General features: G+C 40.5%; 1 protein-coding gene across 5 annotated transcripts in view; it reads right to left on the bottom strand.

The window, feature by feature from the left end:
* NPR3 (natriuretic peptide receptor 3) overlaps window positions 1-18691 on the bottom strand; it is a 68434-nt gene that overhangs the window by 14900 nt on the left and 34843 nt on the right. For all 5 annotated transcript variants that reach the window (XM_011356460.2, XM_011356461.2, XM_023528491.1 and 2 more), the window contains one exon: window positions 956-1091. In XM_011356460.2, the coding sequence (XP_011354762.1) occupies window positions 956-1091 (136 nt within the window). The remainder of the gene's footprint in view (window positions 1-955; window positions 1092-18691) is intronic.

Below are 18691 nucleotides of genomic sequence, written 5' to 3'. Positions count from 1 at the left end.
GTGTAAGATGCTCATGATCGTATTTTGTGTAACTGCAAAAACTATAAACAACTGAAGTGTCCATCAGTAGGAGATTGGTTAAAGAAATTCTACAGCCTTACGGTGGAAGAATATGGAACTATCATTTAAAAATGTGCTGAACTATGAGTGCTTATATGGAAAATTCTTGACATATAAGTAGAAACGCTAAGATGAAGAATGGCATTCACAGCATGATCCCTTTTGTGAAAAATTTTTAGATAAGATATAATACAAATGCATATGTGCTGGCAGAAGGCACAAAATATTTTTAGGCCGAATCACAGGGAGTTGTTAATAGCGATCATATTGCGGGGCGGGGTGGGGGGTGGGAGCGTGGACTGTCACTCTTCATTTTATACATTTAAATACTGTTTAAATTTTCCAGCCAAGAATAGTCTCATTCTTGTACAATTTTTAAATGTCAACAGAGGTTGCTTGAGTGATGAAATAATGGGCCATTTTTTGGTTGTTGTTCTTCTACTTCTCTTAAGAAAGCCACAGCTAATATTCACCATTTTAAAAATAAAATAAAAGCAGGGTTTCCATTGGACCTGCTCATCATCTGAAACCACTCAGGTTTGAACAGAGAAATGTATATCTGGGATTGTTCCTTTTAAAAGTGATTACAGAACTTTTCGCAAACTGATCATTGGTTGTGAACGAGGCTTGTGATTAATTTTAAGGAGCGTAGAATTGTTACCTAACAATCAGAAGGAGACGAGGCACTTCGGTGGGACTCTTTCAAAGCACTTTCACATGCTTTATCTCATTTAATTTTCACAACAAGCCTTTGAGGTGGCGTGATCTTGACTTATTATCCTTACTTTACAGCTGAGAAAAGCGAGGTCTCACAGTCATGAGAGAGAAAAGCAGAACCAGCAGAGAAGCAGCTCGACTGGCTGCAACATCATCACCTTACAGACTGAATCCTCACCTTCAAATGTTCTGTTCCAAGTCTGCTGGATAATTTTCCCCCCATCTTTCTTGCTGTAACCAGCTCTGAGTACTTCGTGCAAAGCCAGGACATAGAGGAGAATGGCGTCATGGAATCCTTCAACGAACATGTTCACCTGAAAAGGAAACCCCAGTCAGATGAGACCAAATACCAAATGACTCACATCCAGGAATAATGTAAGCAAATCAAAATGGCTAACAAATTAGACTTGAGGTCCATAGCATGGCAGAGGTGGGCAGAAGACTAGCTAACAGGAATCATGCCATGATTTTCCTGGCACTGGCTTACCGAGGAAAACCCTTCCCCAACTTGGGAATTTGGAAAGCAGACAAGACATTACGGAAGTCAAGAAAACTGTACCTGCTGACTGGGTTAATTATTCCAGGTGCATCATCCTTTGCCCACAGTTCCCTCTGCTCACGTGCCCTCCTTTTTCCCCACATTGCTCTCTACCCCAAGCCAACTTGAGTTCAACCTTCCCTTTGAGGTCTTCTCCAACTTCAGCAGCCCCTCTAATTTCTCCATGCTCTGGATGCGGAATATGAAGAGTATTTAAATAATTCATATTTAAATACGATTGAATGCCTACTAGAATGATAAGGATGCAAAGAGGAGTGGGTTCTGTCGTTCCTGCCTGCCCAGCATTTGTGTTCTCTATTCTATCAGCAATAGCACCTCAGTTTCTCTTTCCAGTTTGTGTCGTGGGTAGTTCCAGTGCATCAGACCTCTCCCCACCTCCATTCTCTCCAAGCTCCAAGGGCAGGAATGGAAACAGGCCCACACCATTGGTTCATACCAGTTGAGTCTTGGCTCAAGTAAGATAGCCCTTGCCCCCAAGAAACTTACAGTTTCTTATGAACTTAGGGAAGTCATTTAAATCTCTTTGAGCCTTATTTCCTTCTATAAGCAACATTTGGTAAGTTCTAATACTACATTTAAACTGATTATAACATTCATCGAACATGAAATGAGCACATACAATCTTGAAATACGAAGTAGCTTACAAATTCTGTATAAAAGTACACAAAAATTTGAGCCTTCTTATTTCAAGAGAAAATGTCAAGAATGGAATGCAATGAAGCAGAATGAATTGGGTATTCCACAGATGACTACGGCGAGGCTTTGTGACAACCGTTCCCTGTCCCACCCCTAGAAAGACACCTCATAGGAAAAGAGCCACGACTGGTCTCCATCACCTGGTTCAAATACACAAAGATTCACAGAAGACACTGCTCAACATCCAATTCTACTTGGCCTCATCCCACTCTGAAGGACGATAAGTCCTGTTTGTGTCCTAGAAGCAAATATTTCAGATTTGCCAAAGCCTGCCGCTGAGAGGCAGGTCAGAATAATGGCTACAGAGCCCGGGCTCGCTACCCAGCATTGCCACTTCCTAGCTGAGTTCCTACATGTACCACTTTGGGTCTCAGTTTGCCCCATCTGGAAAATGAGGAAAATAGTAATATCTATCTCATGGGGTTGTTAGGTTTAAACAAATTAATAGACATAAAAGATTTCTAACAGGGCTTGACAGAGTCGGCACCCACTGTTAGCTTTTGTTGTTGTTATTGTCTAGAGATAGAGAATTATAAACCCGTGTTCAGGAAATAAGTGATCAACTGACTGGTATAACATAGCTTACCGACCCATTTTACACTTGATGGGAACTGAGACTCCTTCCTTGTTCATGCTTTGACATGCAAAGTAGTTCTCTTACCCCCACAGTGTCATGCTCTTCATCCCGCCCGAGTATGATGGCTGCAGCCCAGGCTGGTCCATTCCACTGACCCTCTGGGACACGTGCAGGATGGGAGAGAGTGCTGGCTCACAGGAGAGCTCTGAGTTAGCTGCTGGACCCAGAATCTAATCCTAGCCCTGACATGTTACTTAATCTCTTCAATCGTCAATTTCCTCATAGATTTAATTGGGGTTTAGTACGAACTCATCTGGTAGAGCTCTTCTGGGGATTAAATGAATAAGCGCGTGCATAACATCTAAGATAATTCCTGGGACCGTAAAAGCAAATGCGAGGCAATGGCTCTTACTCTCAGCCGTCAAGCTTAAGTCCCAGATTCATTATTTTTTTAGGCAAAGCATTATGTGTAGAAATAACATCTACTAGTCAAAGATAATTTTCTGCTGATTTGGCTATGCTCATTCAATTTTCCAAAGGAATATGAAATTTTAACTTAGACCATGAAGTCATCATGGCTTAAGAAAGTATGCATGCTGATGAGTTAATGAGTTTTAAAAGTGGACTTCAGCTGCATAACTTAATTCTCAGGCTGCAATTTAAAAAAAAATCTTTTCAAAAGATCTTTCTTCTCTTTGCTAACTATCAAAACCACCCTGCTACAGAGGAAAGTCCCAGAATCACAGAATCGTAGAAAATAAGAGAAGATGCTTTATAAAAAATTCTAGTCTAATCCTCTCCTTACTTGAAAAAACGAAAGAGCATCGCTCTCCCTCAATCTTCCTACACTCTGTAACTGAGGGTTGTTCCCTCTATAGTCCTTGTTCCTAGGGGTCCTAGGGCAGCCCCTGCTTCAACTGTGAACTATCACCTGCTGGGAATCACTTGTCCGCCTCTCTTCCTCCTCCTCCTGACTTCTCGAAATCCTAACCCAGGGCCACCATGCTACTGTTAGCCACCTGAAGCACTGGACATGTCCCCAGCACTGCCCCTCCCCTGGCCCTTCCCCTCCCTTCCTTCTTGATATGCCCTCTGAGCTTCCCCCCAACAATCCAGGATGGGAAAAAGGATCATCTGGCTGAGAAACATGAACTTGGATTACTTGTGACCTACAAGGTTTAATGGTAGAAGAGAATAAATAGGTTTCTGAACATATGCCCAGGTCTGGAAACTCATTCTCTCTGGATTTGCAAATGGATCGCAAAATTTACCTTCTTTCTTTTTAAAGTGGCTGAGTGTCTCCCTCTCCTGCCAAAGTTAGCGGAAGAGCTGCCGACCCCCACCGAGGCTCGCTGGCACCCCGGCCTGCTGCGGAGGAGGTTCCATCACACCTACCTCATAGGACCTCAGGCCAGAAGCAAAACCCTAGACACCATCTTTTCTCAAGGAGAACATTCTCACATCCACATGTGTTTTTTAATAGGAGGAAAGCCCGTTAGCACATTAGAGACACCGAAAATTGGAACTGCAATTTAAAATTTAAAAAATGGGGGAGAGAAAAAACATCCAGAGTATTAAGTCCACTTTCCACTGGACCTCCAGGCCAAAACAAACAAGGTCCTCTGGTCTGTCCCCCGCCTCTGGTCAGAACAATACTTGGACCTCAAAGTCCTAACTGACAGATCGTGTTCTTGTTATTGATGGCAGAAATTAGGATTCCCTCTTCTGACAAACTTGTTCTAGCATTTAGCATCACTTCTAGCCTGAAAGTTTTTTCTTACTGTCATTAGCCATAAGTCTTAATTAAATGCCTAAATTCAGCCGTTCCCCTGCTAAGTGCTGAATAAGCAGAGTTAAAAGAACGATACAATTCATGAGCCCCGAGAGTCTACAGCCTCAATCCAGCGGTGCCTCTGCCCCGCACGAACATGCAGATGGACTCTCTGCAAGGTGGCTGTGAAGTGGACCACTGTGAAGAACAAGCCCCAGAATACTCATTATTTGTGCTGTGTATAGAATAAAGTACCTATCATTCAAACAACATGGAAATCATTCACCATCTTCCACTCATCCTGGGGAGCTGGCCAGAATAAGGTAGCACACTAGCACTAACTCTCCCTTCATTTCATCTCAATTATCTTGACTTTTCCTCTGTAGCTGGCCAATGGGAGGTATGCCAAATGAAAACGCCATTTTTGCTTTTGGCCTTTCTCTCTGATTGCACCTGTCAGTCATGTCTACTTATTAGTGTTTTTTAATCTATCATAAGGAAAGCTAAATAGAGATCTCGTTATTTTTTAACTGAGCATAAAGAGTTGCCATTCATGGCATGGCTCCTTTCTGTGACAATTAAGCAGAGTCTTTCTCATTTCTCTTTGGGGAGATAAATTCAAAGATGAATTCCTCAATGCTTGTATTCCAAATAAGTTAGCAAAGAATGCTGCATGTCTCAGCTGTTCTGTAAAGTGAGAGTGAATAACATGGGAGTAATCTACCTCCAGGGGTGGTCTGGACATCTCAGAAAGCCTATAAAGCTCTCGCATACAGTCTACTGGGAAAAACCTACCAAAGTGAAATGCAAGGCTAGGCTGCTCCAAGGTCTTGCTTGTGGCATTCACAAAAACTCAAGCAGATCACAAGGTGCCCTAGCTTCCTTACCACAAACCAGTGATTCCTCATGCAGATAATGACAGTGGAGAATGTTGGGCAGCGTATCTCAAGAGTCTTTGGAAAAGATATGACCCTTAATCTTCCATTCAGTTAAAGGGAGATCGGGGGAAAGGAAATTTTGATGACAGGCAGGTTAAGAGGAGAGATGGGTCCAGGACCTGCCTTTCCCCATCACAGCTGGATTTCCGGCAGCATCATCTTGTCTAATCAGTTATAAGACCTTGGAAATGAATCTCGTCCTCCCTTTTGAAGCCACTGGAGATGGTAGACAACAGAAGAAAGTGGGCATGCCGCATGGGGAGGCCAAAAGTTAAAGAGTACTATGCATTTGATGAACACTGTGCATGTGACCTCTATACAATAAAAATATAGATACTATCTGTTTCCATTCAATTTTCTTTTGACTCATAAAATTAAAATCTACAATTTAGGGTAACAGCAGGAACTTCTATAAATCAAATGATATCACAACCTCCTCAACACCAAAAGAGGAGATTCTTACTCTTACTGACAGACACCTTGATGTCTGTTCTTCTATATGGGGCCAGCTTTCCTGGAATTCACTCTTAGTCAGTTTGACTTATTTTAGCCCGAGGAAAGTGAAGTTGAAAGTTTTCATCCTTATCCTAGTTGAACTCTAAGGAAATACAAAGAGCAAGTGGTTTCCTGGCAGTCAGGCAGCAGATAGGGAAAGAGCTGGGGATCAGCTCTGTGCTTGACCAAAGCATTGCCGTACAGTCTGGCAGACTTCTTTCTCCCCATACCGAAGTTATGACTTACTTGGGATGGGGATTTGCCCTAACTTGCCCAAATGACTGACTCCATCCTTGCTCAGCTCGGCCCCTGTAGCAATGCCCTAGACTGGCAAATTAACTCAGATCTTATAGCCAGAAGTGTGGCTGCCTGCAGATAAAAAGTGGATCATTAAATAATAGCAGTCCTGGGAAGATCATTAAGTCAAATAAGACGCCCTCATTCATCTCCCATACTATAGTAACTGGCTGCCCTTTTAATGATTGGAACAGCAGTGCTGAGCGCGGAAGCCACAGTGCTGGCATATGGAATCCATTTACATGAGCACCCCTCAGCAAGAAAAGCTGCCCAGGGCCTACCTGTGAGGAAAAACGAGGTAGAGGAGAACTCTATGGACCTGGACTCTTGGACTTGGTGGGCAGGGAGCACAAGCACATGAGAATGACTTTTAAAATTCCCCCAATGCTCATACAAGGAATTCAGTCATCTGACATATGTGCCCTTTGAATGTGTCTCACACACATCACATATGGATGCTTCCCATCACCCAACACTCTTGAAGGTTTAATTGAGAAATGCACATACATAATGACATAATCATCCTGGCTTTCCGATGATCAAGTGAGTAATGTCTGTCCTTGGCCTTGACGTCCTACCAGTGTCCAACCAGATGTGCCTCTGGAAAGGCTGGTGAGCCGACCCCCGCGGACTGCTCTGGACACATGCTGGCCTCTCTCCCCAGGGGTCTGCATTCCTGTCAGGCACAGTGTTGAGGGGGGTAAACACCCACCAAAACCGAATGGGAGAAGGGCAGGGGCAGGCCAGGTAGCAGGTGCAACGCTCACTGCTGGGCAGTGAGACAGAACCAAGACAGGGAGGGAGAGGGATGATCAAAGGGAGGGAGATGAGGGAACACAGGAGGACAACTCTGACCTCATTTCTGAGAGGCCAAAATCAGAAGGAGCATGTAAAGTCTAATTTATCCAAGTTAATGGCATCCTTTTAATCTGGTCCTGAAAACTCCAGATAGCTTCCCCTAACCTTCTTGAGTCACATCTTGGAAATGTGATTATAAGGAAGAAATGAGCAAATATTCAGACTTTAGATAAGAGTGATTTTTTTTTTTCATTTCTGTTTTATAACTTAAAATTAAACCTCTCCTTTTTATTTAAGTAATTTCGAGGTGTGGTAAGATCCAGACCTCAACTCCTAGTTCATTATCAATAAATCATTATTGATTTATTCACTCACTGTGAACAGTGAGCAACCTAATTTTGTTCAATTCTTAATTCAGAGTTTCCCAAGCTGCATGCAATAGAGCAGCAACATTCCTTAATATGTTAACGGATGGTTCTAGAAATGCCAGTATTGTGGTTAAACAGGTTTACAAAATACTAGATTGAATAGAGTCAAGTAGGTCTCTAATTGTGGGTAATAATTATAATAGTTAACATTTATTGAGCATCTCCTATATTCTAAGAACTTAACTAAATAAAAGTTAAGTTCTGTTGCATTTAGTCCTCCCAAAACTTTCATAGGTAGGTGCCGTTACTATCCTAACAGAAAGAAAAGATCTTGGTCAGAAGATGGAGTCAAAACCCCAGAACATGTTGGTTGGGCAAGTTCTTAAGTAGGGGTCCAAATCAAGCTTGTCTAGTTGTGACATTCATCCTACTGACACATATGTTCAGCCAGCTAATGTTGGAAAACAGTTTTGTGCTCAAGTTTCTGTTTTTAATCAGCCAATACTTGGCTCGCTCCACAAGTTGAGAGTGTGGGCTGAAAGACTACAATGAGAGTCTATAAAAGAGAAGGCTAAGACTGACAATGTACTTCAGGCTGAGGGAGGAACAGAACCCACAGCTGAAGAGGAAATGAAAGGGCAGAAGATGGAAGAAGAAAAGGAGGAGAGGGGACATGAGGGAACAAGCTAATTGTCACTCCTCTCCTAAGCAAATCTTTAAACCAGCAGCTCCTACAGCATGACTCAGATCAAGTGAATCAGGATTCACTTGATTCCTGGGAAGTCATGGACTCAGCTAAAGTTGACCTTGCTCCAGCTGTGAATAAAAAGACCTACTATGCCAAAGGGGCATCTAAACAAGCTGGATGTGAAGGATGAGGGCCTTCAGAGACCAGTGGGTTCTAACCACATCTGCAACCAAACCAGGTAATAAAAGATCTACTGATGTAATGTTTTCTAACTAGCACTCAATATGAAATATGATGAATTTGGTTTTGGAGGGTCTTGATTCTTGATAGTAATAATAACCTTGATAAATAATAATAATAAATGTAGCAAAGCTTCATTTACCCAGCCTCATCAAGATTTGAAAAAAAAAAAAAAAAGATATTTCCTGTTAGCAAATATTCCCAGTTCTTAAAGGTTTTTTCTCTAAATATCAAAACTTTAAATAACATAAACACCTTTAGTGGAAATGCTTCTAAAATTAACCACATACATTCCTGCCTGGAAATATACTGAATGTGATATTAATTTATTGTGATTCTCTATATGTAAGGCTATGACAACGAACAATCCAGCAGCCTCCGTCACCACTGAAGAATGTACTGTGCTGCTTACACAATGCTGACGCCAGACTTGCATGTTTCTACATAATCTTTCTTCTTCCATGCTGATAGAACATAAGCTGGGACCCACCAACCTTCTTGAAATGCTGCCTCCCCTTGGCTACTTATTCTTCTGCATTTCCTCAGCCAGCCCTTCCTATTGGTGACTTCCAGGATTCCCAACAGCTAAAGAATTAAGTCTAAATGCTTTGGAATGGTGAAGAACACTCTCCATTATTAGCCACACCCTTAATTGAACTCTAGGCACTACTCCTCACAAAAGCTCTTGGATTCTCTGAGCGTGGCACGAGGTGCCTTTACACATTAGCCCCTGGGCTTAGACTGCTCTCCCCAGGGACATTGTCTTACCCAAAGCAAACTCCTACTCAACTTTGCGGGATATTCTCAGGTTACCCCCTCCAGATCCACCTTCCACCCTTCTCCAGTCAGCTCTGTGCCCAGACAGGTTGACATATATAGACAATATCAACTGGGTCCCCTTGTCCTCTGGCTTCTGATTGGCATCAGCAGCTGAGAGGGCAGGAGATAAAGGTCAGGATGTCAGGGGCTGCTCTCCTCCAACAGATTCCACAAGTGCTTCTCCCCAACGGCTACAGGCCTTGCAGGTTCTAGTATCCTCTCCTTCTTGTCTCTTCTGTTCTAGGGGTGGTATCAGCATCCCGCTTTTGCAGACCCTCGGGTTCTTTGCCATCCTTTGTTGATCTTCCTTAACTGCACAGACACCTTTGTAATAGTACCTTTATTATATTCTCTTTCATTTCCTTTCAGTGTGTTTTCTGTTTCCTCCCAGGTCACAAATAGATATACCAGCCTTCTGTGAGCCACTCAAATTTGTTCTTGCTGGAGCCTTCCCTAAACCACTTAATTCCTCCTTTCTTCCATAAGTCACTTAGTGCAAACTTGTATTATTTCACTCACCAGTCTATTTTACTGTTGCATGCTTGCTAACCCTGACACTGCACAAGCTCCTTGATGGGCAAGCCATATGGTAGGTATCTTAGTTTCCCTAGGACCTCACCCTGCCTCTGATACAGAGACTGCACTCACTTGAGTTGACTCCACTGTCACTACCTGCTACTCTCACTGTGCCTGCCTCTAGCATGTCATCTTCCTCCTTGTACTTGCTACTACTAATATTCTGTAACTAAGGGAAGAAATCACAAAGTATGTTACAATTCTACTTAAAATGGGGTTAAATAGGTTCTGAGTAAGGATTTAAGAGCTTCTCCTATTATATAATTAACAGATTATATGTCTATTTTAACAGCTCCAAGACCTTTTTAACATACTTCTTTGCTCTTGGCTGGGTCCCACAAAGTTGGGATTGCCATAAAAACGGGTTCAGCAGCTAGTGCTAAGTGAAAGAACTCTAAATTTTAACACCGATGCGGGGTGCTCATACTGGAACTAACAATGTAATCCTCAGCCAGTGAATGAGTAAACATTTTTTTGAGAACTCTTTTCCTGTTGCTACCAAGAAAATTAATGGAATGAAACTAAATATCATCTCTTTCACAAGAAACTTAAATCCCTACATTTTGAACACTCTGTATTGAAATTAAACAATTAATGAAAACTTTCAGGTGCGATGATAGTATTATAGTTATGTTTTTAAAAAGAGGTCTAGAAGTGTCATAGTAGTTTGTATAAGTTTAACTTCATACACACACACACACACACACACACACACACACACACATGCACTGGACAATATATTTTAAAAAGAACTAATTGAAGGCACTGGAAAGTGACCAAAAACAGGCAGAAACTGGAAGAGTTTCGACTCTTAACAAAAGGGACCATGTTACATGACAGCTGAATGTACATGGCTTTTCTTCTGTGGTGCTCCTGGTCCAGCAGTCATGGGGCAGCTAGATCTCAAGCAGAAAGTCACAGGTTTCTTGGTTCTAGAGGTCGCCAAGGGAATACAATTTAAAACCATAATGATATACCATTTTACATCCATCAGGATCACTAAAATTAAAAAGCTGACAACAACAAATGTAGATGAGATTGTAGAACAACTGTAACTCTCATACACTGCTGGTAGGAATATAAAACAATACTACTTTGGTAGTTTCTTACAAAGTTAAACACATATCTATACTACAACCCAGCAATTTCCCTCCTGGCTATTTACACAATAGAAATGAAAACATATGTCCACACAAACACTTATGTCAGAATGCTTATTGCAGCTTTAGTCATAATAGTCCCAAACTAGAAAAAAAAAAATCCATCAACAGGAAAATAAATAAATTATGATAGATTCATACAATGGAATATTACTCAATGGTTTTAAAAAATAAGAAGAATGAACATTAATATATTCGATACCATGCAAAATCTCCAAAGCAGTACATGGAGTGAAAGAAACCAGACACAAGAGTGTATACTGCATGATTCCAAGAACGGGCAAAACAAATGTGCGGTAATAGAAATAAGAAGAGTGGTTACATCAAAAACAAGAAAACATTTAGGAATAAATTTAACAAAAGAGGTAAAAGATTTAAAACTATACATTTAAAATTATAAGAAATTGATAAAAGAAATTGAAGAAGACATAAATAAATAAATAGAAAAGATATCCCATGTTCTTGGATTAGAAAAATTAATGTTGTTAAAATACCTATGCTACTCAAAACAGTCTATGATTCAATGCAATCCTTATCAAAATTTCTGTGGTATTTTTCACATAAATGGAACAAAAAAATCCTAAAATTTGTATGGAACCACAAAAGACCCTGAATAGCCAAAACATCTTGAGAAAGAACAAAGTTGGAGGCATCACACTTCCTAATGCAAACTATATTACAAAGCTATAGTAATCAAAACAATATGATACCACCATAAAAAATATGTAAACAGACCAATAGAACATAAACGAGAGCCCAGAAATAAACCCACATATATACGATCAACTAATCTTTGACAAGGAAGCTCAAAACACACAATGGAGAAAGAATAGTCTCTTCAGTAAATGATGCTCAGAAAACTGGATAGCCACATGCAAAAGAATAAAATTGGACCCTTATCTTACATCATTCACAAAAATTAACTCGAATGGATTAAAGACTAAACAAATGTAAGACCTGAAACCATGAAACTATTAGAAGAAAACATAGGGGAAAATCTCCCTGATATTGGTCTTGGCAATGATTTTTTGTACATGGCACCAAAAGCACAAGTAACAAAAGCAAAAATAAACAAGTGAGCTACATCAAACTAAGAAGCTTCTGCACAGCAAGGGAACCATCAACAAAATGAAAAGGCAACCTATAGAATGGGAGAAAATATTTGCAAACCTCATATCTGATAAGGGGTTAATATCCAAAATATATAAGGAACTCATGCAACTCAACAGAAAAAAAAATCTGATTAACAAAACGAGCAAAGGACCTGAATAGATATGTTTTCCAAAGAGAACATACAAAGGGTCAATAGCTACATGAAATGTGTTCAACATCACTAATCATCAGGGAGCTATAAGTCAAATCACAATGAGATATCACTTTACACCTGTTAAGATGGCTATTATCAAAAAAAAAGATAACAAGTGTTGGCAAGTATGTGGAGGAAAAGGAAACTTTGTGCACTGTTGGCTGGAATGTAAATTGAGAGCCTTTATGGAGAACAATATGAAACATCCTTAAAAAATTAAAATTGGAACTACAATATGATCCAGCAATCCCACTTCTGGATACATATCTGAAGAAAACGAAATCAGTATCTCAAAGAGATATCTGCACCTCATGTTCATTGCAGCGTTATTCACAATAGCCAAGACATGGAAACAATCTACGTCCATCAACAGATGAATAGATAAAGAAACTGTCACACCTACACACACACACACACACACACACACACACACACACACACAATGGAATATTATCCAGCCATAAAAAAGAAATCCTTCCAGATGCAACAATGTGGAGGGCATTATGCTAAGTAAAATAAGTCAGAGAAAGACAAATACTGTATGATCTCACTTATATATAGAATCTAAAAAAGTCAAATTCATAGAAACAGAGAGTTGAATGATGGTTTCCAGGAGCCAGAGAGTGGGGGAAATGGGGAGATGTTGGTAAAAGGGTATAAGCTTTCAGTTTTAAGATAAACAAATTCTGGGAATCTAATGTACAGCATGGTGACTATAGCTAACAATGCCGTATTGTATACTTGTAATTTGCTAAGACAATAAATCTTAAATGTTCTCACCATCACCAAAAAAAAAAAAAAAATAGTATCTATATGAAATGATGGATGTGTTAACTAACTATATTGTGGTAATCATTTCACATCATATATGTATATCAAATCATTATGTTGTACACCTTAAATTTACACAATTTTATTATTTAATTATATCTCAATAAAGCTAGAAAAAAAGAAGAGTGGTAGCTTATTGGGGTGGGAATCAACTGGAAAGGAACGTAAGGGAACTGTATGCGGTCATACAATTTTCCTGCATCTTGACTGGAGTGGTAGCTGCGTGGACATACACATTTATCAAAGCTGATCAAGTACAATTACAAGCTGTGGCTCTCACTGTACATAAATTTTAACAAAAAGCCTTATCTTTTAGTATATACATACTAAAATATTTACAGATGAAATAAAGATGCCTTGGATGTGCTTCAAAATTATCAGGGGTGGGGGTAAGGATGGAGAAAAGGATAGAGATGAAATTAGACTGAGCTGGTGACTGTTAGAGCTGAGTGATGGGGACGTGGGGCTCTGCTATACTGCACTCTCTATTTTTGTATATATTTAAATTTTTCCATAATAAAAAGTTGTCTTTATTGATCGATTCGCTAAGTGAGTAACTGAAGCCTGGAAAATTATGAAAACCTTTCCACAGTCGGTGCTATTGGAACATGAAAATACTTCATAACGAGGTCAACATTCACATTTTGTCCAGTCTAGTTCTGTGTTTTCTATCATTTAACCAAATTTTTTTAAATTTTAAAAAGACATGTAAAAAGACATTTAAAAAAAAAAGATACTAAAAGATCTCAAATATCAACCTAAAAGAATAAGGCAACACACCAAATGATCAACACGCTCTTAATCCCATTTGGGATCCTTCATAATGAGCTGATCTAAGTCGTTCTGGAACCCATTTTAAGACAGCCTTTGGAAACTATGCAAGTAATGAGTTTCATATGCTTACTAACTACCAGGAAAAATAGTCATTCCTTATAATTATCATGAAAGCATCCCTTCAGGTCTACGGTTTGAGAATTCAGTTAAGTCTTCAAATTTCAAGAAATGCCCCTTAGTCTTCACAAGGTTGGACCATGCTACATCTTATTATACATTTTTAAGAGACTGATCTTCTTAAGTCTATTTCATTAGAAAGTTGTTTCACTCAGGCAATTAAGAGATAACCTATTTCTTTTTTAAATGTTTAGGGCTAACATGCTCTACTAATGCGAAGAGACTCATTTCTCTTAAGAAAGTTACCAAAACTATGCAGAGCTTTCTAGGTGCAGATGCATCAGGACTATCAAGGAAATAGTCCCAATATTTGGAAAGGGAGAGCTCGAAAAATACATTGGCCAGAATACAAGAGAGACTTCTTGGGTACATGTCTTAGAGAGATGCATTATCTTAACCTGATAGGCATTCATTAACAGCCTAAAAGAATTACAGAATCACAAAAGTTTACAACTTGCAGGGAATGTAGAACTCATACAGTACAACCAGCATACTGTGAAAATTAGAAACTGAAGCCCACAACAGTTGTCCGATTCATTCAACGTCGCACAGCTAGTGAAGACAGAGCTGCTACTGGAACTCAAGTCCCCTGGTTCAAACCAGCCCAGCCAACATCACTGTCAATCTGCTTATCAAGCAAAGCAACTCCCTAAAGACCAAACTCACACCAGGGACAGAGCACCGAGGAGAACAGTCTCTTCTTTCAAAGACTTAATATGACTTCTCTAAAATGTGTAAGATTTCCAAGATGTTGCATATCAGGAAGGAGAAAAAAAAAAGTGAGAAAGTTTGCCTTAGCAAACACGTTTTTAATTAACTGTCAGGAAAATCGGATCAGAGGAGAAGAAAGGGGAATATTGGATACCAGATTGTTAGTGTCAGCTCCAGGAGTGCTTTAAAAAAAAATTGTAAACAGACTTAAAGGCAGGGGGGAAAAAAGTCTTAATCTCCTTAAGCCCACTGCTCATAAAGTTAATCCATCATTTAAGGACCTGCTATTATATTTTTAAGGGCTGAGATAAGGAAAAATCCTAATCAGAGACTGTTCTCAAAGAACTGAGATGTCAAAAATCCTGTGTCGAATATCACTGTCATCTGATGCAAGGGCCCTCCCTCCCTTGTTCCTAGGACATAACGAATTCATTAAGGAGGTTGGCAGTCAGCTCACATTCCTCCTCTCCACCCACATTACTGCCTTCAGACTTGGCCATTTCACTGTCCCTGTCTGTGCATTATTCATTCATCCACCACTCTTGGTTCCCCGACCACCATTATTTGATGAACTTCATCTCCACTCAGTTTTATCAGCTCACTCTCATTCACATACCCTAGACCAATGCTTCTCAGACTTTAACTGGGTATCTTATTCAAATACAGATTCTGATTCGGTAGGTTTGAGGCATGGGGCAATAAGACTCCTCATTTCTACAACTATCCCAGTGATGCCGATGCGGCTACCGACCACCCTTTGAGTAGCAAGACCCTAGACCTTATCATCACCTGGAACTGCTCTACATTCACAGTCCTTGAAAATCTCCTTTTGACTACAGTCTCTTACTTCCTACTTCCTTCCGTGTACGGAACAAGTTTGTTGAATGCAAACTTCCATCCTCCTTGACTTTCCACTATGCTCGGTCCAGCAGAGCTCAGAATGGAGCAGGTCTCAATGGAAGGATGAGGCAGGTAGACTCAGTGTTATTCAGGAAGAGGCGCCAGTGGGAAACTGGAAGCGGGGGCCTGCCCCTCAGACAGAGGTTGGAGTTGGAGATAGAAATTTAGGTGTTGTCCATACAGAGATGAACATCCCACCCAGGCAAGTAGATGTGCTGCTGTCCAGAAATAGCATTTAGAGAGAAAAAAGGCCAAGCGAAGAACCTTGGGAAACACTAATATTTGTGAAGCAAGTGGGAAAGAGGAGTCATGAGAGAAGACGAGGAAGGACTGCAATGTAAGCAGAGAACTCGGAGATGGTGGTGCCTTGGCAGCCAAGGGAGGGCACATTTCAAACAAAGAGAAGGATCTTTTCAAACTACTCTACAAAACTTCTCCATGCAAGCCAGATTGTTTTGTTCACTACCCTCGAACTGCATCTAGTGTGTGCCTACTTCTAAGCTTGCATTCTGAATTTGCCTCTCTTGGGAGGCTCATCTGTACCCATCTCTTCTTAGAGCCACCTGCACAGATGCTGAACTGTCCTCACAGGACCTGGCACAAAAAAGGGACTTGGTAAATTCATGATGGTATGCATACAGGTTCAATCAGTAATCATCTGCAGGCTTGACTATATGCACAGCAATACACGGGGTCAAGTGGTTAACAAATATACAAGTGCGCCAAGATGGCATAGGAACTGTGTCTGATGTCTGATTTTCCCAAAAAGTTCTTGGATGTATGGTGATACATATATGTCACTGCTGAGTCCAGAAAAGGAAAAATGGCCTAAAATTGAATACAATTTATAGGGCAACGGTGGGCAAATTAGGGTGCCAATCTGACCCAGGACTATTTACTAATAAATCTCTTTAAGATCTTTAGAATAGGGTAGAAACACAGCTATCTGACTTCAGTGATTTAGTAAGTAGTGCGCATAGAGATAACTGAGTAAAGGAAATAGTTTATATAGGTCCCCAAATTTAGGTCAATTGTCAAATTGTTTGTTATACACGTACACATGCAAAAATCCTCTGCTTGCCTACTCCCTACCTCCAAATCTCACTCCAAAGCCTGTGGGAGTGAGATTTTTAGAACTTTACAAAATGAAGCAGATTCATTCCAGGGAGGGGGAAAAAAAAATCAGAAGATAAAGACTAATCCAAAATAATTTCCTACAGCTTGAGCTACTTTCAAATTTCATAACTGGGAAGGGGGTTGAGTCCCTAGCAATATATTATTCTAGTTCCTCTCTTTTAGCAATTGGCTGGAGCCCAGAAAGGATGTCATTTAAAACCGCTACTGTGCGCTCTTGCAGAGCCATGGGGGTGTGCTGCTCTCGGCTGCTGAGGCTGTTTTCTTTGGACACTATCACTCAAAGCGCTTAAGCTTATAAAACCCCTTTACAATCATTTTTCATAACTTCCAAGAGCAACTCAGTGTGGTTTTCTCCATTTCACAGATTAAAGTCTCTGGCACACAAGGTGGCATGCCCTGGGGTCATCGATTGTTTTAATGCCCATCAATTAATATTTATTGAACCACTACCTTGGGCTTCTCCGCCACATCCACCCACATGGATAGCAGCATCAATGGCCAGGCCTTATGAACCAGAACTCTGCCCCAGGACTTTAAAAACCTCTGGCCGCTGTCAGCATCAAACACCAGAGTTCTCTGTTACTGCAGTGGCCAACATACCTGGCAGGGGCCTGTCGGCCTCCCTCCTTCCAGGCCGGAGGGCTGAACACACGGGCATCCCCTTCTGGTCCCTGTCAAATGATGTGAAATGCAGAGTCCTTGTGTTGCTGCTCTATCAGTAAAATGCAAAGCTTCACGTCAGGGAGTTTCAGTTCTGAGGGTACCACTCTGCTCTAGCCATGGGGTCGTTGGACTAGAGGACTTTTCCTGAGCATAGCTCTCTTGGAGAAAGAATAAATCCTGACTCTCTCATCAACTCCACCTGACGGCAAAATGCCACCGTTGGATTTGTTCACTTTAAGCCTCCCTTTTCCAGGTTCTCTCATTCAATGCAATATCCCAGTAAAGCTAATCTACTGGACCCTCAATATCTTTATGTAAATGAGTTCCTCGCCAAGAAGAAAGAGGAGTGCTGAGACCCTGAGACCCCAAGAACACAGAGGCATTGGAAGGGGGAAGAACAGCAGAAAAAAAAGAAATTTGAGCTTTCATCCTCTCTAATTTTGTCCTGTGCTTTTTCACTCACACTAATGGGCATGATTGTCGGGGGTGATGTGTGTTCTTTCTGCAAGCCGAACTGGTCATGTGTCTGCATTCCATATTTTAAGCGATCTGACTAGTCTCAAAAGAATTTAATTTGTGTTTCCATTGTGAAGAATTTGGCCGAATGAGCGAAAATGCCCTTCTACTCCACGCAGTGACGATACGGGAGGAGAAAAAGAAGTATAACGGCTTAGCCTTGCGATTGTGAAACACATTTCCACACTGCATTGCTATTTTAGTCATGCATATTTGAGTATATGGTCACGATTATTGCAAAATATCTTTCTAACTGAAATTACATCACCACACATAACGGGAAAAAAACCCACAGTGATTGTCTTTCGAGAGGTCAAAATGAAGCTTATCGTTTGGAAAAGTCATTTTTCATAGGTACTGTGATTCTTCCTTGAACATTTTCAGATTATACCAGCTCAATAGATTTTTGCAATTAATAAATCCATACTCGCCAAGATCTAGAAATTACTAGCAAATGGGTACTTATTTACATTCAAACAAAAACAACTTTAATCAGAAGATTCCCAAGTCGTTTTAATATTCTAATTTGGCACAACTAAAGCTATTTAAAAGTCACAAGAACAAACGATTTTAAAGCAATTTTCTCTTTTATTTAAGAAATTTATATGTTTTGAAAGCCAACTGATATTTCTTTAGCTAGAAAAAAAAAGAATGGCTTTTAATAAGCCATTCCTCTTGCAGGACCCCATCCGCCTGATTGCATTCCCCTAATAAAACTAATCTTATTAATATGTTGGCATGTGAACTCATTATTTTTCTGTTGTTAAACGCCAACTTGTGGTTTGCTTTTATTCTTTCAAATACAATTAGCAAAGCTCTCCAGTGTCTGAAAGGGCCTTTTCATTTGGACAAATTATTCCCTGGCTGACTTTAAAGAGGGCTAAGGCAAAGGCAGGCGGGGGTAGTGGAGTGGGGGG

Source organism: Pteropus vampyrus, unplaced genomic scaffold (assembly GCF_000151845.1).
Source record: "Pteropus vampyrus isolate Shadow unplaced genomic scaffold, Pvam_2.0 Scaffold27, whole genome shotgun sequence".
NCBI classification, from domain to species: Eukaryota; Metazoa; Chordata; class Mammalia; order Chiroptera; family Pteropodidae; genus Pteropus; species Pteropus vampyrus.
The sequence above is the reverse complement of the archived record's forward strand: the minus strand, read 5'-3'. Positions and strand labels throughout refer to the sequence as shown.